At 45.9% G+C, this 21,199-nt stretch overlaps 1 gene segment (V, D, J or C); it reads right to left on the reverse strand.

Annotated features, from left to right (window-relative positions):
- The window catches only part of LOC142091617 (M1-specific T cell receptor alpha chain-like), a 28,289-nt gene extending 7,333 nt beyond the window's left edge, over window positions 1-20,956 (reverse strand). Inside the window, 1 exon segment of the C gene segment in view lies at window positions 20,867-20,956. Coding sequence covers window positions 20,867-20,939 — 73 coding nt within the window.
- Window positions 20,957-21,199: the final 243 nt, after the last annotated feature.

The raw sequence follows: 21,199 nt of genomic DNA on the forward strand, positions 1-21,199 counted from the left end.
ACCTAAAATCCCTTTCTAAAAACAGGTGGAAGATCATTTTTATGTTGGTATCAAAAAGTCAGAAGAACTTTTGATCTTACACTTACAGAATTGCCTCAAAATGATACCCTTTCCTGACCAGTCTATTTAATGGGTACATTTAATTAGATAACTTATTTGGGATCATAGCCTCCTGCCATTTCCAAAAATTACTCTCCTAGCTCCAGTATCCCACGCACCCCAGTTTGAATCATTGCAAATGATCAGGTCTAAGTCACCTGGGAAATTTCTTCACAATGCAGTGTGAAACTAAGACTTAAACATGAACCCAGAGGTATCTCTGAATTTTTTTTCCCCTCAATCTAAGGCAAAACACTATTACTGTCTGACAGGACTCAGAAGTTAATGTTAATGATATGCAAACATCATTAACCTAAGACATTGATGATGCTGTCTCATTTCCCACTCTTCCCAGTCTCTCTCCCTGCTCCATCTTCACAAGCACCCTGTTGAGAAAGAATCCTGGGTTCATTTTCTTTCAGCCTTCACTCCTCCCTCCACTCTTCATCTAGAGTTTATGTTCATTCTCTATAAAGGTAGACCTATTCAGAAACACTAACCAGTGGACCCTGCTCCTGCCTTCATACCTTCATAGCCTGTCCTTCTCCAAATCTTACCTGCCTTTAAATGTAATCTCTCTTCCAAACACGAATTTACTGTATCTTTCAGCTTCCCGCTCAACAAGAAGCCTTTACAATAAATTCCTGCCTACCAGCTGCATACACCAATGGCTCCTCATCCAAAATATGTGGGAAAGCTGTCTACCAGAGAATGAGACACAAAGATATTTGAAATTTCATTCCATCTTTTCAGGTTTCTAAAGCATTTTAAAACACAACTGAGGAAAGGAAAGAGAGTTACCATGCACCACAAGAAGTTTGGTTCCCCTTCCAAATACAATTTTTCTGGTTCCTGCCTGCTCACACTGTAACATCAGTTTTTACAAATATGGAAGGGGACTTTAATTTTGCATTTTAAAACCAAAAATTCATGACTTGTTCTCTTAGGCTGAGAGTTAGAAAGAGATCCAATCTCTAAGCCATTAGTCAGAATAACCTCCAGATATTATTTTAAAGGTGCAAAAATCAAGTCTGAAAACTTTAATAGCCAGAAACTCTATAAAAGTGCAAATCTTTTTGTGTAGCATTCAGCCACGTGTGAACCGCTTGCAGCACTCTATGTGTGACTGCACCATGCCGTGACTATTAAACCTGTGTGAACATTACCATCTTCTCTAGCTGTTCTTTCCTGCAGTGGACCACTGCCACACCATAGCCAAGCACTCCTTGGATTCCAAGACAGCATCTCTATTCCAACTGGTTTTTGTCAAGGGAAGCCGAAAAGAAGTTGGAACACGCTTCCATGAAAGTCCCTAGTCCATCTACCCAATGAACAAATGATTTGCCAATATTGGTGTTAATATGGAACAGAAAGCTCAAACTTACTTGGGGTAACAAGAAGTTGGGTCCCAGTTCCAAAGATGAGTTTCACATACCCCTGATTGGCACACTGGTGTCAACCTCTACAAAAATGTAGACAGGTTTTCCCAACGCATACTGACAACCAGGTCAACAGACATTCCAGAGCAGGGAATAAATTAAGGGAGGAATGACGAAACACTGATTTAAGTCACCATCAGAATACCAGGGAAATCTACTAGAAAATTATCAGGATCAGAAACAGGGAGATCAAATACAAAAATGTTCATTCATTCACTGGTTACAATTGTGTATCACACCTTTCAGGGCAATACCAGACACAATCTGTGTTTTTCCATCTGTAACATCACCTAAAATTCCTGTTCGCTTTGCCATGTAGTTAGGGCCACTGCCTTTCAGTCCAACTTTTCTCCTGAATGTTTCAACATTTACTACCCACCTGGCTTGATCACCAGCAAGGTTCCTTTTCCTAATGTCAGCTCATATGCTTCTCCACCCCCATAATTCACACAACCCAGGAAACCTTTGCAAGAACCCCTTTGACCTTGGTTATAGTTATCTCCTTACGGGTTTCAGTGGCACATTGTGACCCTGTCTAGACCTTAGAGCTACACAGGCAGTTGCAAAAGCAATGTGAGCCTTCTAACTCTATTACTTCAGGATTCATATACTCTCACTTCCTTAGATATGCGGTAGCAGGAGTGAGCATTAAGTATAGCCTTGTAGCTGCGACAGCTCGGCAAATCTGGATTCAAGTCCCAGTCACGAACAGAATCCACTTGCAATATCTATGGATAATACAGTATCTGTACATCAGACAAAACAGCTAAAGGCAGTCCAATTCCCATTCCAACACTTATATTAAAAATATTGTAAGTATACTGTTCCTTGGTGGGATTCTGCTACAAGCAAAGACCAGCTAAAATAGTGATAGTCACCATAAGTGGATATTTTCTAAATCATAGAATCATAGAATCATATAATAGTTTAGGTTGGAAGGGACCTTTAAAGGTCATCTAGTCCAACCCCCCTGCAAGGAGCAGGGACATCTTCAACTAGGTCAGGTTGCTCAAAGCCCCATCCAACCCGACCTTGAATGTTTCCAGGGATGGGGCATCTACCACCTCTCTGGGCAACCTGTGCCAGTGTTTCACCACCTCCATCGTAAAAAATTTCTTCCTTATATCTAGCCTGAATCTCCCCTTTTTTAGTTTAAAACCATTCCCCCTTGTCCTGTCGCAACAGGCCCTGCTAAAAATTCTGTCCCCATCTTTCTTATAAGCCCCCTTTAAGTACTGAAAGGCCTCAATAAGGTCTCCCCAGAGCCTTCTCCAGGCTGAATAACCCAACTCCCTCAATCTTTCCTTATAGAAGAGGTGTTCCATCTCTCTGATCATCTCGTGGCCCTCCTCTGGACCCGCTCCCACAGGTCCATGTCTTTCTTGTGCTGAGGGCTCCAGAGCTGGACGCAGCACTGCAGGTGGGGTCTCACTAGAGTGGAGTAGAGGGGCAGAATCACCTCCCCCGACCTGCTGGCCACGCTGCTTTTGATGCAGCCCAGGATACGGTTGGCCTTCTGGGCTGTGGGTGCACATTGTCGGCTCATGTCCAGCAATATAAATATTATAGCCATTCTTGTATTTCAATGCATTTTCATCTGACTTATCCATGACTCTGCTTGAGGCCAATGGAAGTTGCATGGATTTACCCTTAGGAGAGAACAAATCCACATGACTTGACAGAAGAGCACAAACAGACTTTGTCTTAGCTTATCACAAGAATGCAATTGATGGAAGAGCACTGAAAGCACATGCCTGCCTGCAGCTGCCTCAAGGAAGACTGCCTGGACAGCTGCCGAGGAATAAATTCCACTGGGTAAGGTGAGACCTCAGGCTACCATGCCTTTGACAGCTGCCATTTCCCAGATCTTGGTGTGTATCCACAACAATCTTGCAAATTAGGGAAAAAATCAGAATAAATGTACCTGATGAAATCAGAAGTTTTGTCTCAGATCCAAATGTGACTTTGTAACTACTTCCACAGTCATACAATAGCACAGGCCTCTACAATATCCAGAGTGGTATTGAATGGAACATTCAACAATGAAATATTCCACCAAAAGAAATCCTATTTATCTCTATGATTAGACAGATCCATCTATCTAGGACTTTTCTTCCAACTGACTTTCATGTGGTGTTTTGCATCTTTCAGACTCCCAAACACCTGTTCCTTAATATTCCCCTCCATCATATTTATCCCATTGCTTCCAGAAAGCCACCTGCATCACAAGTTCTATTCTTCGTCTCATTCTTTGTTTATTTAGTCTGCCAGTCAGATTCCTCACTCAAAAATTAGTTCATCTACTGTTACTTCACAGCTCACCTAGTGATTGATGGCGTAGTACAGGCTCCACCATCCCATTCTCTTGGATTTGCCATCTGAATTAGTCAAGAGTGATTCCAGAGCAAATTTGCATTTAGCTTTTAAATAGAAAGCACACTTTTTGGTATGCAATTTCTTTCTGGCAGGGAGACCATTGCTTATTCTGCCATTAAACACTGAGGTTTCAGTATGCATTCAGGAAGCTTTTAGGTTCTACAGTGTGACCAGAGCGAGATCTGGAGCAGTTGCATAAGACGTGAATAATGGTAATATGGGGACGTGTACATGAATTCAGGCAGAGCCTTGATTTATAGCTCCTTTAGCTTGCTGATAGCTCATATAAACTTGAGATTCTTATTTTTATCAGAAGTTTTTGAACAGGGTCAGGAGAGTCATTTGAAATATGACAAATTTCCCCAGAGGTTTTCAGAATGAATAGTTTCTTTATATTGCTGTCTTTTTTAACTTTCAGAATAAAATTATTTTGAAATTATCTTAACAACCGCTACCATTTTAAGAAATGGAAACATTACTTTCCAAGAGTAAACCCAAAGCATTTAGATACTAAATGCTCCTAAAAATATTCTTAAGAAATCTGGAAAAATTGATACATTTACAAAAAAATATCGGTGTCTCAGGATCTGCCTTATTTTTGTTCCCTTTTCCAAAGAGTTTCAGACAAGAGAAGAGGTGTGGGGTTTGGGGGGGATTTTTTTTCAGACACTTGTTGCAGCAACTGTCAAAGCACAAATTTTTTCATGCTTTTTTGCTCAGAGAAAATGGTCAGGGTCACCTTTCCATCTTTCCACAAAAGTCATTCAGTAATGAACTTGGCTTCTTGACGTCTTTCTCCTCTGCCTGGGTACCTATTCCACCCCTAGCTTTTAAGACTTGTCACACTGTTCTCCAGCAGTTTCAGAGCTTCACTTCTATTGTGCTCCAAGCTTCACATGGATGTTGAAGGCCAAGGTAATTTCACAGTACTGAACACTAATTGGCTGTGATTACAAACTTGGTATCATTCTCAAGGATAAGCTTGCTTCCTGAGCTTCCAGTATTTATATAATGCTTCACAATATGACAGAAACCCACTCCCTAGCATTACAGCTTTATTGAGGGTCTCCAATGCAAAGACCCAATATGTGTTTATGTTTTGCATCCACATACAATTAGGAGTCTTGTTATCTTAAAATACTAGCATCCACATACTAGAAAAGTCCTTTTTAGCTACTACAGCTTTATGAGACTAATCTCACCACTCTGCATTTTGCTGGCCCGTGCTGGCTTTCACCATTTCCTTTTGTTTCTCTTTTACATGAGGATTTTTGATTTAGGAGCCCACTTCCTGTTGACTTTCCAAGAAAAATCCTCTTGCGTAAAACTTCTGCTATGGCTAGTTCATTATCAGGAATGGGGGGGATGGAAATATATATGCAGCCATGGAAATCACTTGCCTTTATACCAGCTGAAAATTTATAGTCCTATCCCTAACATATTTTGGAGTGACAAAATAGGCAAAATAACTTGCAAAGTGAAAGAAGTACTTCCAAGAGGAATCACATCTGAGAATTCAGACATACCTGGAGAGACTGTGAGTTTGGTTCCAGCTCCAAATGTAAGTTTGCCGTAACTCGCAGTATTACACGGTGACACTATGCTTTGCAAAATGGTGCACTAGTATGCACATAGGCTGGATTAAGACTTGAGAACGTGGCAATGCAAGATTCTTACTGCAATAATCTAACCAACATTATTGGCCACCTCCTCAGCACATATAGTGAAATAAATACTTCCTTCAGCCACATTCCTCTGCCTGCTTAATCATTCCTGACACTCACTAGTCTAGCCGTTGTCCACCACCTGGTTAGTCATCTGTTTATTCTTTCCTCTGTCTCCACACAATAGCAGCATCTGTCAATCAGTGTGTGCATACACAACTTCCCAAACATTGTTTAGAAGCTTTCTGACTGCTGCTGTTGAGTCTCACCGCTCTGTTACCTTTCTGCTCTGTTCCCTTGCAATGTCCACCCTCCGTTGCAGGCTGCACTTCATGTTGTATTAATTAATACTTGCTGAGTTCCACTCTGAAGGGGGGATGCCACTACCAAACATGAGCTTGTATCATGCCCCGAGGTCTGCACAGTGGTTCAGCACACAACAGAAATCTCCCTTCCATCCTCTCCGGAACAAGGTCATCCACAACAGCTCAGGTTCAGCAGTGATGTTTATACAGACACACACAAACAAGCAAGGACTCTGTAAGTGCAATATATAGTCCATTTTCAATTATCCAGAGCCATAGACAACCTGAGTTGCCCTAGATAGCAGAAGAACCTGAATAGCATGATTATTGTGAGAAGGGCTAAAAAGAATAATACAGAAACATCAAATACCAGTAATTGAATTCAAGACATGCATTCATAGAAGTTTGCATCTGAGCTAGTAAATGGAAAAACAACAACAAAAACCCCAGTTTCTTAGGTGTGAGTATATACTCACAATTTTCAAAGGAGGAAAGAATTAATTTTTTTTTTATTTCCTTCAGTGTTGTTGCATTGTATATCTCCAAATCCAAGCTATCGGGAAATCCCCCCTTGTTTATAGTTAGGGACCCCTTTTCTTATTCACAATTTTATTCCAGATGAAGGGAAGAAACAGACCACAGTGTTTTCTGTGAATATTTTTCAAACCTGAGTGTACCTAACCTATAGGTAAACATTTACCTAACTTGCAAAGTTCACGTACCTGGAGAAAGAAGGGGTTTAGTTCCTACCCCAAACATGAGTTTGTTAACACTTCTGGAAGGAAAACCATGGCACAGAGCTTGCTTAGACAATGTCGTAAGCATGAGACTACTCACAGTGGGAAAGTAAGTTGCATGTACCTACAGAAGTTGCCCATTTTCAAGTGTTCTCTCACGGGAAAGCTCCACAGCTTGTGTACTTTACACCATTGCTCTGCGGACCCCCTCTCCTGTTCTGCAATATCCAGCAGATACTTTAGTAACCAAGGGATCACTGTTACTACTTTCTGGCAACAGCCTGCTTCTGAACTGCATTTCGCTACTCTCTTAGCAAACATTAACCTTGGTTTTGGGTGGATTGACGTTTTCCACTGAACAACTCAATGTCCCAAATCTCAGAAATCTTACTTGGTTTTACCACGAGCCTGGTTCCATGTCCAAACGTAAGTTGGTAGCCAGTCATAGACACAGTGTTGTTTGCCATAGCAAAAACCTTTGTACACTCCTATCCACCCCAATCCACCTGAATAACATTCCGCAAGGAAATCCCACAATTTCTCCACGTGCACGCTTGCAATGCATTACGTCTTACCTCCATGTCCGTTGCTCATTCTTCTTCCTCCCTGCACTACAGTCTCATTAACACCATAAGGAAGAGCCACAAGGCAATTCCCTTTCCACCTCCATCCTTGACAAATCCAAACCTGCACCGCTCACTAAACACCATTAGATTTTTTTCACATCTCTCTCCTTGTATTTTACTTACTTGTTTTCACTTTTCACTCCTATCCTTAAGGAAGGATGGACGCTTTTCTGGTGCACGTTGGTTAAATAGAAAGACTTACGCTTCTCTCCAGGGAATGCTAAACCATCCCACACAGCTCCACAGAGCCACTACAGCGTTACTTTTGAAGCTAAACTGCAGTATCATCTATATTGAGTCCACCTTGACTCAGAGAAGAGACAGCTCACCTGGGGCAACGAGAAGTTTGGTTCCACTTCCCCATGTGAGTTTTCCCCATCCTCCAGAACTAGCACTGTGCGAGAGGTCTTTACAAAATGGGCCTCTTCATTCAGCCACCTCAGTGGGTGTTGGAGGGCTTGGATACCTTCAATCATGGATCTGCCTCTGAGAGAAGCTATAAATGCCCGTATAGATTTCCACAGACCTCCTCTAGCCTCTCTCTGATAAATACCTTTTTCTGTGCTCAAATGCATGGGAATAACTGGATTTGATTACAGTCACCTCAGGTATCAGAGATGGGGAGAACCTGTTCCTTAGTTAGGAGGGAACACTTTATGATCCCTGCCCAAAGCCTTGTTGTAATGGAATGGCAAAAAGACATGCGAGTAACAACATGAACCCAGTCTAAGGTCAGAGTAACTGATGAAGTCCACCTTTCTATTGGTCTAGATTTCCATGTACAGGTGGGGTTTTTTACAATGCAAGAGGTATTACAGTATTTCAATCCGTACCATGCATTTCAACTAGCCAATTCCTTTTCTTGCCAAGTCACAGCAGAGCCTTAGGACATAATTGTTGGGTGAGATTACAACACACAGGCATTAACGCACTTACTTGGCCAGACGGCGACTTTAGTCCCTGAGCCAAAGGTGAACTTGAGGCTGTTGTCACAACAGCAGAGCACTTTACAGAAACCCAGAGGGTTGGCTCCCAGCTGGTGACACCTCCACCAGTGGGGCTGGACTGGCAGCCTCCTCACTTACACCCTGGGCAAGCGGGATGCTCACTCTGAAGTGGGAACTTGCTGCATTTCTGCAGAGTGGGCCAGTGGAGGGCAATTTCACTTGCTTGGCTTTCTTGAGGGTCCCTCCACTTCTAGCTGTGTGCTCACCCACATTAGGTTCCTTCTTTCACTGTCCACCCCTTCTCTAGGCTGAAAGCAAGAATCATAATGATCTGCAGCTTTTCTCTCTCTGGTTATGCTCAGAAAAACAATCTACATACCTAGAGCTATTTGACGTGACTATCAGGAAACATTTGCACCAAGCACCATCTGGCCCTTGCCAAAGTTACCTGAAAGTCCTAAGGTAAGGAACAGAACTGAACCCCCTTTACGTATCCCCCAAGGCCTTCCACAGCCATACACAGGTACTGAGCACACGTTGGTCAGTCTGTCTGTCTGTCCTAAACCACACCTCTATTCCTGCTCGCTGCCAGACTATCTGCATCCTGGAGCACCGTGTCCATAGCACATTTCTCTAACTAGCAAAAGTCCACCACCTGGAAACGCTTCTAGGCACGAGAGTATCTTGAAATAGCGCCTATGTTCTCCTCCCCATCTGTAATGTGACCCAGATAAAAGAATTACATCTACAGCGTGCTCCGGTGGACACTGAAGGACTTTTGAAAACGGACACACAGGAAAGCTGCACACTCACTGGGTTGGACGGACAGTCTGGTCCCTGAGCCAAAGGTCACCTTGCTGTAACTGTAACCATAATCACACAGCATTTCCTTCCATAACAAAAAGTCCAGCAAGCCACTTCAGAAGCAGCACCTGTCCCCAAACCTTTGCCCAGCCATGCCTAGGCTTGGAGGGGCAGCAGGAGTGTGACAGTGCTTCCTGCTACAACAGAAACGCCACCAGCATGCAGTGTCATAGGACAGCCTCCCCATGGGACATTTGGGAGCAGGCGTGTGGCTGCTTTGTCCATCCCAGCCAAAGTAAGAGCAAGAAGAGTTGTTTTGGACCAAGCTGGCACATTCGCTTAAGACAAAGTCCATCACTAGATATGGTCACACATAAACGATCAAACACCCAGCCACGCTGCTGCTCTCAACCTCCCCAAGAAAAGCCTCAAAGAAAACAGAAAGCGTAGGAGCAGTGTTGGACTTACATGGCCTAACAGTGAGTCTTGTTCCAGAGCCAAAGACAGGCTTATACGCACCAGCCCGGAGGTCACACAGCATTTCTTCTCTCAACAAAAACCTTCCCAAATACTTGGCAAAGCTGTCACCCACATCCCGACTAGACAGTGCTGACTGTCACTGAGAGTCAGCTGCATCCTGAAGTGAAGACCCCCCCGATCTGTCTGTGGGATCAAGAGCACCGTTGGATCTACAAGTATAAACCCTGTTTGTGAGGACTGGACCACACGAGTGGGGTTTTCATGCAAGTTCACCATCTCAGAGACTCACCTGCCTTAAATGAAATAGTGCCTCTGTTCTCCTTCCCCTATGAAAGGTGACCCAGATACAACAAGTACATCTATAAGACACTCCAGTGGACACTCAAGGGCTTTTGACAAAGGACACACAGGAAAGCTGCACACTCGCTGACATTTCAAGCCACTTCAGAAGTGGCACCTCTCCCTAAGGTTTTGCCCAACCATGCCAAGGCTAGGAGGGGCAGCAGAAGGGTGACACAAGGCAGGAGGATCCTGGGGCAGGGGCAGAGGTTGACGGTCTGCCTGTGTGGGATGAGGCCAGGGCTGGGGCCTGAACTAAGGGACACCCCTCAAACTTCCTCCTCCTCTTCCTCCTCTTGTCCCCACAGTGCCTCCAGGCTGTCCCCTGGCTTGCTATTAGAGTGGGAAATCTCTGCCAAGGTGAGAGAAAACCAGTCTGATGGTGCGTGTTCCCTGGAGCTCAGAGAGCTTTAAAAGCATCGGCACCCCTGCCTTGGTCAGCAAGCACTTACTGGGCATCACAAGGAGCCGTGACCCACTCCCAAAGGCGCCTTTCTGGTAAGCACCATTGCTCACACACTGCTTCCCACTGCAACACAAACCCCGCTGGGACCCAGTGACATAGGAGAGCCAAAGGACCATGGGAACAACTTCAGTAGGGATGGGACCAGGTCGCCAAAGTTCTCTGGAGTGTCAGTGCTCTATGACATACACATCCATCTACGCGCAGGGTGACGGGCGGAACGGCAACAGGCATGGAAAGAAGCTTTGATGCTGTGACAGACCACACACGAGCACAAGGCAACGAGACATGCAGGAAAACCAAGTCCAAGGGACACCTGGAGAATTGGAGGTGTCCCAAAATGGCAGTTCCCAAAATTATTCCCCTCAAAACAGCAAAGAGCAAGACAAAACTGAAGCACTTCCAGTTTCCAGGACAAGTTGCTGCTTACCTGGTATGACTGAAAGCACCGTTCCCTTTCCAAAAGTGACTTTGCCTGCAGTATTCACACTCTGACACATTTCATTACAGAAATGTGTCTCTCAGCCCTGCTCATGATCTCAAACACAAAGCGCCTGCATTCAGGCCACAGCAAAGCTCCCTGACACAACAGGCTCGAGTCCAGTGTCACCACCTGGAACAAGGAAAAGTCTATTCCCCAGCTCACTTGCACTTTTCCAAAAAGCATTTTCCTTTGCCTTTCCTAATTTTTGACTCCTGAGTGACAACTCCTGCCCATGGTGATGTTTGCCCAGAATAGGAGTATCATGCATCTGAAAAGCTTGCTTATGTGCAGGGAACCCATGGAAATTCATCAGTTTTGGGTGTCTGTTGGGTTTCAAAGGCTGCTGTGAGATGACTGGTCAGTGACTATCAAATAGTGCACACTTCTTCCACACCAAGCCTACATCCACTTGCTGAGGAAGAAGAGAGTTAGTTGGGAAGGAAGGGCCCAGCTCAGGCGACCTGGTTCGCATCCAGGGGATGCCTGCTCCGATCAGATAAAGGTAAGTGCTCAGGGAGGTGGAAAGGGAGGATTTCAATAACAGAGCACAAGAAATACCCCCAGCTGGGCAGCAGTTGTACTCACTGGGCTTCACAGCCAGCCGTGTCCCTGTCCCCAGCATCAGTTTGTAGTTCCCTGCGTTCACACAGTCCTTCACACCCCAGCAGAAACCATAACTCGCCTACCAGTTACTCTACAAGTAGTCTCCAGGAGATCAGCCCCTTCCCATCAACACCAGGCATTTGAAGCCAGGAATAACTGTAGCCTTCATAAGAAATCTCTTGGGAATCTCATCTACAGGAGGGGTGACAACTAGGATTCTGGTGCAAACCTGGCATTATTCATTTGCGCTTTCTTCAGCAGAGCAAAGGACAACCACCCAGGGCTGAGCTAGACAGAGCCATCAGCAAGCCACCCCAATTTTCACAGGTATACGGATGGCCATGGCACAAAATGTCTATCCCTGAGCAAGAGGGTTCCCATGTGAAAGGCAGAGAGCAGGAGCTGGCAGGAGTAAGCAGAAGGAGTAAATTCACGGCCTCATTGAATCAAGGTCTCTGCTGCTACCAGAGAAAGCAGAGCAAAAAGCCCCACAGGTTGAACCAGTCTCCGGCCACTTCAGTTGCACGAGTTCGTGACCACAAAACTGTTCCACAAGGTGGAGCAGGAAAAGGCTTTAAAACTTACGGGGATTTATCCTGAGCTGAGTTCCACCTCCAAAGATGACTCGGTTGCCATAATTAGTCACACAGTGCTTGCCTTCACCACAAAAACCCTGTAAGTCACGTCTCCCCTGCACTAGCTTATGCCTTCCAAAGCTGTGCGTTGCTGGCTGGGCATTTCTTTTACAACACTCGCAGCTGGTCATCCCTTTCAGCTCTGACAGAGGTGACCCCTGAGTGCCTCCTTGTCCCATGTAGAGCAAAATGGTGGGATTATGATCACAACTCCTCACTCAGCCCTAAAACCAGTCTCCCTCCACTTTAGTTACGCTAGTTTGTGACCACAGATTTCTGATGGCAACTCCCCTTTCAGCCTTAGATCAGCCTTAAAAGCAAAGCTCTTCTCCTGGACCCTCCTGCACACAGAGCACACCTTCAAAATGTCTGTCTTGGTTGTGTCTGCTATAGCTCCCCCCTACACACACACACACAAACTCCATCCCTGTGCAAACCAGTTTACAACACAGCCCAGCAGGATTTATCAGAGTAGATGTGACTTTCCTATCCTTACTCCTTCAGGCTGGGTTTATACCTACCAGGATGCACCATCAGTTGTGTCCCGCTTTCAAAAGCAACTTTCCAGGTGGATGCTGAAGTCACACAGTGACACATCCACTTGCAAGAACCACACACAACTCTACCATGCATGCCTCTATTCCTGCTCGCTGATGGACCATCAGGAGCCTGAAGCATCATACTCACTATATAGCAGAAGTCCTCCAGTTAGAAACTTTTCTAAGTGCGACACCATCTTTCAGAAGTCATCACTCACTTGTGTGGGGATTTCATGCAAGTTCACCATCTCAGAGACTCCTCTAATGGCTTACACTGTCTGCATTAAATGAAACTGTAAATGGACCCCTAGTATTGAAGCTGCTTAAGATCCTCATTAGAAGAAAAATTCATCTATTGACTTTACAGTTAGACTTGGCACAACAGGTCCTGCAAAGACCTTCCCCAAAGCCTTGTTGTGCTGGAAAGGAAAAAAGGGAGGGGAGCAGCAACATGAACATGGTCTAGGGTCAGAGTAACTGATGAAGTCCAACTTCCAGTTGGTCCAGATTTCCACCTACAGGTGGGGGTTTTTCCAGTTTCTACGATGCACCAGATGGACAGACAATCCAAGAACTATTACAGTAGTTTAAATCAATACTATGCATTTCAACTAGACAATTCCTTTTATTACCAAGACATGGTGCTCAAAGCCCCTCTGCTGTTCAAATCTATATCCACAATAAATAAGACAAATACATATAAACATGGTTCTTACTTGGTTTCACAAGAAGCTTTGTCCCTTTTCCAAAGACGACTTTATACACACTGTTCACACAGTGAGAAACAAGCCAACAAAAACCATCCTTGAAGCCATCACTTCCACATCCACAAATACAGGTTGTCTGATCCAATCACTGAAAATCTAACAAAAAATGCAGCCCTTTCTTCATGGAAAGATGGGGCTATGGGAATTTAAATGCCTAATCCAACTTCTACTCCTCCATGAGATGCTCTGCAGTCTGGGATTTTCAGAGGAAGATAAAAGAAGCAAGGCAGTGTTTCAAGCCTATCTAGAAGTCATTACATCACAGCACTGCTCTAATGTAATAATGACCTAAAGTCATTGAAGGATTGAAAATAAAGAAAAAAAAAAATAGGTTAAATTACCTAGCTTTTAAAGCAAGGAAACTATATTCAGTTTCCTCTAGGTCTGCCCAATCGTTTGCATACATTTAAAGCATAAAGTTTCAGGAAAGTTTTCCAACACACACATACACTACTCTTGAGATTTCATCCCTTTTTAAATGTGTTTAGCTAACATTATTTTTTATTTGAATCTCTGGTCCTTGATTGTTTCAATTTACTACTGCATATCATGTAAAAAGTTCTTTTATGCCCATGTTTTTAATACAGTTAAGACGTTTTATCAAATCAGCTCTTGGTTTCATGAAGATTGATATATGGACCTACCTCCTTCTTACTCCCTCCTATCCTTCCCCACCCCATGTTTGAATAATTTATCTGTTCTGCATCTGTAAATTTATGCTGATCACCCACAAAATTCAGCAATAATTTGGCAATTTTCTTTGGACTTGTTTTTAAACAGACATTTTGATTTTTCCCAATTAAATGGGTTACACAGCAATGTGGATGTGATTCAGAATAAAATGAAACTGAAGCTATTTAATTCATTGCCAAAGTATAGCGTTTCCTGGCCATTCCAGACTTATCGAGGCTCAAAATAAAGGTTTGTATCTACTTACTAGATCAACTTTCAGTTTAGCTCCACTTCCAAAGAACAGCTTGGCACCAGAACCTTCTATGTCACACAATAAGTCACCAAAATATCCTACTAGAATAACCTGGGAGATATACTTACCCAAAATATGGGCAAAATAAAATATTTAAGGACAGGGTGATTGGTGGCTTTTACAAGTATAGGCTAGATTAGGATGGTGAAAAGTCATACTGGTCTTTTAAATCTGTTTTTTTTCTACTTTTCCCCACTCAGAAGAAAACAGACCCTTGAATTTTGTCCAGGTTGATCAGTAGCAGACCTCTCAAAAACAGAAACTAAAAGTACATTGATAAGAAAGCATGAAAAGGATGTTAATCCACATCTAATTTTTACAGGACCGTTGGGTTTACCAGAACGTGTTTGGATATATGAAGAGTATAGGTTAAGCTTAAAGATGGAACTCACTGTCGTACTTTTTATATATCATGACAAAGAGCATTTTATATACCAAGCAGAAACTATTTGCATCCCTACCCTTGAATTCGGTAGCGCATTTTGTCCTTCAGACCCATTCATGACCCTCTTCCCCCAAAGACAGCATTGTGTACTTACGGGGTAGCACTGACAACCTTGTTCCAGTCCCAAAGAGAACCTTTCTTCCAGCATCATACACCCAGTGCCACAAACCCTGTCAAAATCTCACTGAGCACAGATGCAGTCGTCCCCTCCACAACTCCTGAGATTCATCCACAGGAAGGGAGGAAAGATTCCCCTCGATCCCTGACCATTTGGGCTCTGTTTAAATGTATTTTGCCCCTGAGATGCTCCTACTTGCACCCTGAGACCTAAGCATGCTGCACCATCTGCCTTCAGCTCTGTCTTACACCAGTCCCAAAACCATATCTCAGAAAAAGTGTACTCACATCGTCTGGAGACTGAGGATACCTACACACTGAAGGGCTTTGTTTAGGTGCCTTATGGGCTCTTGGAGTGTTGTGGTGGAGTTGGGGCCCTTGGACATTTCCAAACCCTTCAGCATTCTCAGACATGTTGGTCCACAGAGTTGAGTGCCCAGCTCAGTACTACAGATGTTGACTACCAATCACACTTATCCTAAATATACCATGCTACTCACCAGGTCTCACAGTTCAAACGGTCCCCCTGCCAAACATCACCTTCCTCGCACCAGCATTCACACAGGAGTCTAGGAGACAGCAAAGCTAGCAGCCCTTCCTCCCTTTTCCAGTAACTTGCTGGGTTCTGGGACAGCAGCCACCATGTTGGTCATCCTGGGATGTGAAGGGTCAGTACTGGCAAGGTGTTTAGCCAGTGGCTGCAGCAAGGCCTGCAGAAGTAGCACCAAGGATACTAAGGAAGACACTGTCTCCAAAGAATTGGAGTGCTTTTGAACCATTGGAAAATTACTTTTAAAATACTTAGTCATCTAAAACACCAGAGGTATCAAGAGAAGGAAAACAATTGCAGATCGCAACCATTCAATTTAAATGCAGGAAGCTTATTCACTACTTAAGAGAAGGCAGATACTGAAGCACCTTTGAGACGTTGCAGATGTAGGCACCTAGCTCTCCCAGACCTGTTCCGAGAATGCCACCCCATAGCATCACTGCAGCTTCCAGAGCGTTTTAAGCAGAGGCAAAAGCAGGCTTGTAACCTGATCTGGACTGTCATTGCCTGCAGCACACACCCCCATCTAAGTATAGCGTGAAGGGAGCATCCCTCATTTAGATTAAGCTAGACACTGTAGAATACCTCGGAGGAAGCCAAAGCAATGGGACACACCTAAGACAAGACCTTGGGGCTTCTGGAGAATTTCATCATTCAGTTCCCAAGCTTTACACCGCTAAACAAGAAGGAAGAAGAGAAAAATGAAGCAATTCCCGTTTCCAGTGCAATTGGCTACTTACAGCTGCAACTGAAAGCACAGTTCCCTTTCCAAAAGTGACTTTCTCTGCACCATACAAACTCTGACACACATAATTACCAAAATGTCCCTGTCGGCCCTGTGAATGGCCTTGTGCAAAAAGCTATGGCAAAGCTCTCTGATGCAACAGGCTCAAAGGCAGTGCTGTTACCCAGAACGTGGGGAAATCTGTTCCCCAAACCATGTTCCAGGTACAGTCACTCATCCAAGTGGGAGTTTTTGTGCATGTCCACCATCTCAGAAACACCCCTGATGGTTTACATCATCTGTATTAAATGAAAGATCGCCTATGTTCTCCTTCCCATCTGTTATGTCACTCAGATACAACAACTACGTCTACAGGGTGCTCCAGTGAACACTCAAGGATTTTTGACAAAGGACACACACGAAAGCTGCACACTCACTTGGTTGGACAGACAGTCTGGTCCCTGAGCCAAAGGTCAGCTTGTTGTAGCCGGAGCCATAATCACACAGCATTTCCTTCCAGAACAAAAACTCCAGCAAGCCACTTCAGAAGCAGCACCTCTCCCCAAGCCTTTGCCCAGCCATGCCAAGGCTGGGGAAACACAAGTCCCTGTGTCTTTCTCCTGCGCCTCTGACTTCTCTTTATGACCTTAAGCTGCCTAAAAGTGGGGATGCTGCAAGAGGAGATGGCATAAAGTGGAGAAGCAGGAGAAGAAAACGTACTTGGCAGAACATGTAGCTTCGTCCCTGGCCCAAACTGGAGTTTTCCTGTGATGGCCGCTCACACAATGCTACACAGCCTAACAAGAACCCAAGGCTCAGCGTGCTCTCTTACCCACTCTGCTCTCCTTTTGTGAGGAGAGGGACGAGCCCCCTGGACAGGAGATGGCATTTGCCTTGGGAACTGCAACACCAACAGGAGGGAAAGATAAAAACCCAGGGATGACTTTCTCAGGCTACTTGGAGAATACCAGTCATTCGCTGGCACCGGGACTTTTCAGGAGAGACTGCCAAAATGGCTTGGTCTTGGTTTGTTATGCAAAAGAAAAAAAGCACACTCTTGCCATCGGTTTTCTAACTTCGTCTGACCACTCTTTGCTACCTTTCTGCTCTGTTCCCGTGCAATGTCCATCAGTTTTCTAGTTTAGCAACAACATCAGCTTTCCCTAAGAGGTCAGTTTACCTTTCCTCTCCTGTGTGCTTGTCCTGTGCTGTTGCTGGAGCACAGCCGCTAGACAAAATTGTCGGCTCAGATCGCAACATGCAGGCATTAACCCACTTACTTGGCCAGACGGTGACTTTAGTCCCTGAGCCAAAGGTGAACTTGAGGCTGTTGTCACAACAGCAGAGCACTTTACAGAAACCCAGAGGGTTGGCTCCCAGCTGGTGACACCTCCACCAGTGGGGCTGGACTGGCAGCCTCCTCACTTACACCCTGGGCAAGCGGGATGCTCACTCGGAAGTGGGAACTTGCTGCATTTCTGCAGAGTGGGCCAGTGGAGGGCAATTTCACTTGCTTGGCTTTTTTGAGGGTCCCTCCACTTCTGGCTGTGTGCTCAGCCACATCAGGTTCCCCCTTTAACCATCCACCCCTTATCTAGGCTGAAAGCAAGAATCATAACGCAAAGCTGGTCACCCACATCCCGACTAGACAGTGCTGACTGTCCCTGAGACTCAGCTGCATCCTGAAGTGAAGACCCCCCCGATCTGTCTGTGGGATCAAGAGCACCGTTGGACCTGTGGGTACAAACCCACTTTGGGAGGACTGTTGCTTCTGCCCTGAGCCAAAACCTGTCCTGGAGGGAAGCAGGCGACGTGTAACCCCACAGCTGAAGAGTCAAAGGCCCAGGAAAAGAGATGCTGGAAAGCCCGCTGCCGTTGGGCAGTGGGCAGCTTTGCCACACGTGGAAGAAGACATGGGGAGCCCGAGCCCCCAGCTTTGTTCCCTGTAAGCAGAAAGCTTTCAGCAGACATCCAGAAATGCTGTGTGCTGTAGTAAACCACCATCCAGTGGTGCACACTTCTGCCAAGGCAGGGCCTGATCCTCTTGCTGAGCAAAAGAAGAGTAGATTGGGAAAGAAGGGCCCAGTAGAGCCCAGCTCAGGAAAGGCCCTGGGCATCCAGGGCTCCGTCAGAACTTGGAATAAGCCTGCGCCAATCAGATAAAGGTCAGAGAGGTGGAAAGGGAGGATTTCAATAACAGAGGACAAGAAACACCCCCAGCTGGGCAGCAGTTGTACTCACTGGGCTTCACAACCAGCCGTGTCCCTGTCCCCAGCGTCACTTTGTAGTTCCCTGTGTTCACACAGTCCTTCACACCCCAGCAAAAACCATCAGCTCTCACCCAGTTACTCTACAAGTAGTCTCCAGGAGATCAGCCCCTTCCCATCAACACCAGGCATTGGAAGCCAGGAATAACTGTAGCCTTGGCAAGAAGCGATCTGGAAGACGGCAAGGAACACCTGGGTTTACACCGTGTGCGGGTCTGACAAGTGTCCAATGGAGAATTGGGTCGCTTCTGGACACCTGTTCCCTGGCCAACCATACAACCTGAGCTGTTGCCAGCACCAAGCAAGTCCTCTTTGTGTCCCCTGAGCTAGCGACTTTTCTGGACAAGACGAATCTGCCACCCTGGACTTGAACTATGCTTTGGGTTACTTCAGCTAGAGCCCATACCCTTGCGGTTGAATCAACGGTGCTGCCTAAATTTAGAGCAGCAGAAAGTCTGGCTCTGCTGTATGACTGGCAGCAAAGCAATCACCCACTTCGGGTGCAACAGTTACAGCCCGTGCACATTCAACTCTTAACACGGCAGTAATACAACACGAGTTTAAGCCCTACCAACAGTAGTCTCTTGGAAATCTCACCTACAGGAGGGGTGACAACTAGGATTCTGGTGCAAACCTGGCATTATTCATTTGCGCTTTCTTCAGCAGAGCAAAGGACAACCACCCAGGGCTGAGCTAGACAGAGCCATCAGCAACCCACTCCTATTTTCACAGGTATACGGATGGCCATGGCACAAAATGTCTATCCCTGAGCAAGAGGGTTCCCATGTGAAAGGCAGAGAGCAGGAGCTGGCAGGAGTAAGCAGAAGGAGTAAATTCACGGCCTCATTGAATCAAGGTCTCTGCTGCTACCAGAGAAAGCAGAGCGAAAAGCCCCACAGGTTGAACCAGTCTCCGGCCACTTCAGTTGCACGAGTTCGTGACCACAAAACTGTTCCACAAGGTGGAGCAGGAAAAGGCTTTAAAACTTACGGGGATTTATCCTGAGCTGAGTTCCACCTCCAAAGATGACTTGGTTGCCATAATTAGTCACACAGTGCTTGCCTTCACCACAAAAACCCTGTAAGTCACGTCTCCCCTGCACTAGCTTATGCCTTCCAAAGCTGTGCGTTGCTGGCTGGGCATTTCTTTTACAACACTCGCAGCTGGTCATCCCTTTCAGCTCTGACAGAGGTGACCCCTGAGTGCCTCCTTGTCCCACGTAGAGCAAAACGGTGGGATTATGATCACAACTCCTCACTCAGCCCTAAAAACTTGGCTCTAAAAGCAGAGGTCTTCCCCTGGACCCTCCTGCACACACGGCACACCTTCGAGAAGCCTTTCTTGCTTCTGGCTCCTATAGCTCTCACACAAAAACTCTCCACTAACAAAAACCGCACACAACTCTTACTGCAGAAAGCAGTGCAAGATTTCCCACAGAGGTCAAGGAGGGAAAAGAAGATGCTCCTTTGGGACACACTGAAAGCCAGCTAACACAGAGCTACTTACTGGGTTTCACAGAAAGTCTGCTTCCGTGCCCAAAGGTGAGCTTGCCAAGACCTGCCCCTGCAAATGGCCACAGCCACGGCCAGCTTTACAACAACCCCGCAGCTGGGAAAAAGGAAACACCGACACCTGCAGAAGGGGCTGACCTGCGTCTTCCCTGACAGAGCATGGAAAAAACGGTGAAAGACAAGGGAAATCACTAATGCCTGAGCTACGACAGCATCCTTCCCCACACACCAGGCTAACGCACAGCTGCTCTTCCTACGACAGTGCCCTTGCCCACAAGGGTTGCAGCGCTGCCTTTGAGCCCCTTCAGGGGCAGCCAGCGCTGCTCAGGACACGTCTGTTGAGACATATGCCTTTCTCTCAATCTCACGGCACTTACCTGCCTTTGTAAAGAGCTTTCTCCCCTTCCCAAAGACAAACCCTCTGCCCTGCCCCCCGCCTCCCGCAGCAGCTCGCAGCTTGTCCATTCCCAGAGAGAGAGCACAGGGTTGTGCATGCTCACAGGAAGGCTTCCCAAAATTTACACCCTGACATTATTGCCTTGGACATCTCTGCACTGCCCTGCAGGGCTAAAAAGTAGCTTTGGCAGCACTCACAAGGCTTCACACTTAGCTTTGTCCCAGCTCCAGAGGTGTACCTGTTCCCACCGGCACTCACAGCAACAAAAGCCGTTACACAAAAGCTCTCATCTCCCCAGGGCAAGGAAGCCATTAGTGTGGCTGACAAGGACCTTCCCAGCAAGGCACAGGGGACACTTTTCCAAAAACCATGCCGAGCTCCAGGTGACCTTTGCTCTGTCCAACCACAACCTCATTAAAGAGCTTGCACTGAAGGCAATCTCAGAGCCTGTGACGGGAGAGAAGGCACTTCAGGTGTGCAAAGGTAAAACAAAAGGATGACTATAAAGGCACTCCTATTGCAAGCGAGGCATATGGAAGACGAATGGCAAGCTGCACACTCACTGGGCTGGACGGACAGTCTGGTCCCTGAGCCAAAGGTCGGCTTGTTGTAGCCGGAGCCATAATCACACAGCATTTCCTTCCAGAACAAAAACTCCAGCAAGCCACTTCAGAAGCAGCACCTCTCCCCAAGCCTTTGCCCAGCCATGCCAAGGCTGGGGAAACACAAGTCCCTGTGTCTTTCTCCTGCGCCTCTGACTTCTCTTTATGACCTTAAGCTGCCTAAAAGTGGGGATGCTGCAAGAGGAGATGGCATAAAGTGGAGAAGCAGGAGAAGAAAACGTACTTGGCAGAACATGCAGCTTCGTCCCTGGCCCAAACTGGAGTTTTCCTGCA

The sequence above is a fragment of the Calonectris borealis genome, chromosome 22, assembly GCF_964195595.1.
Source record: "Calonectris borealis chromosome 22, bCalBor7.hap1.2, whole genome shotgun sequence".
NCBI lineage: Eukaryota > Metazoa > Chordata > Aves > Procellariiformes > Procellariidae > Calonectris > Calonectris borealis.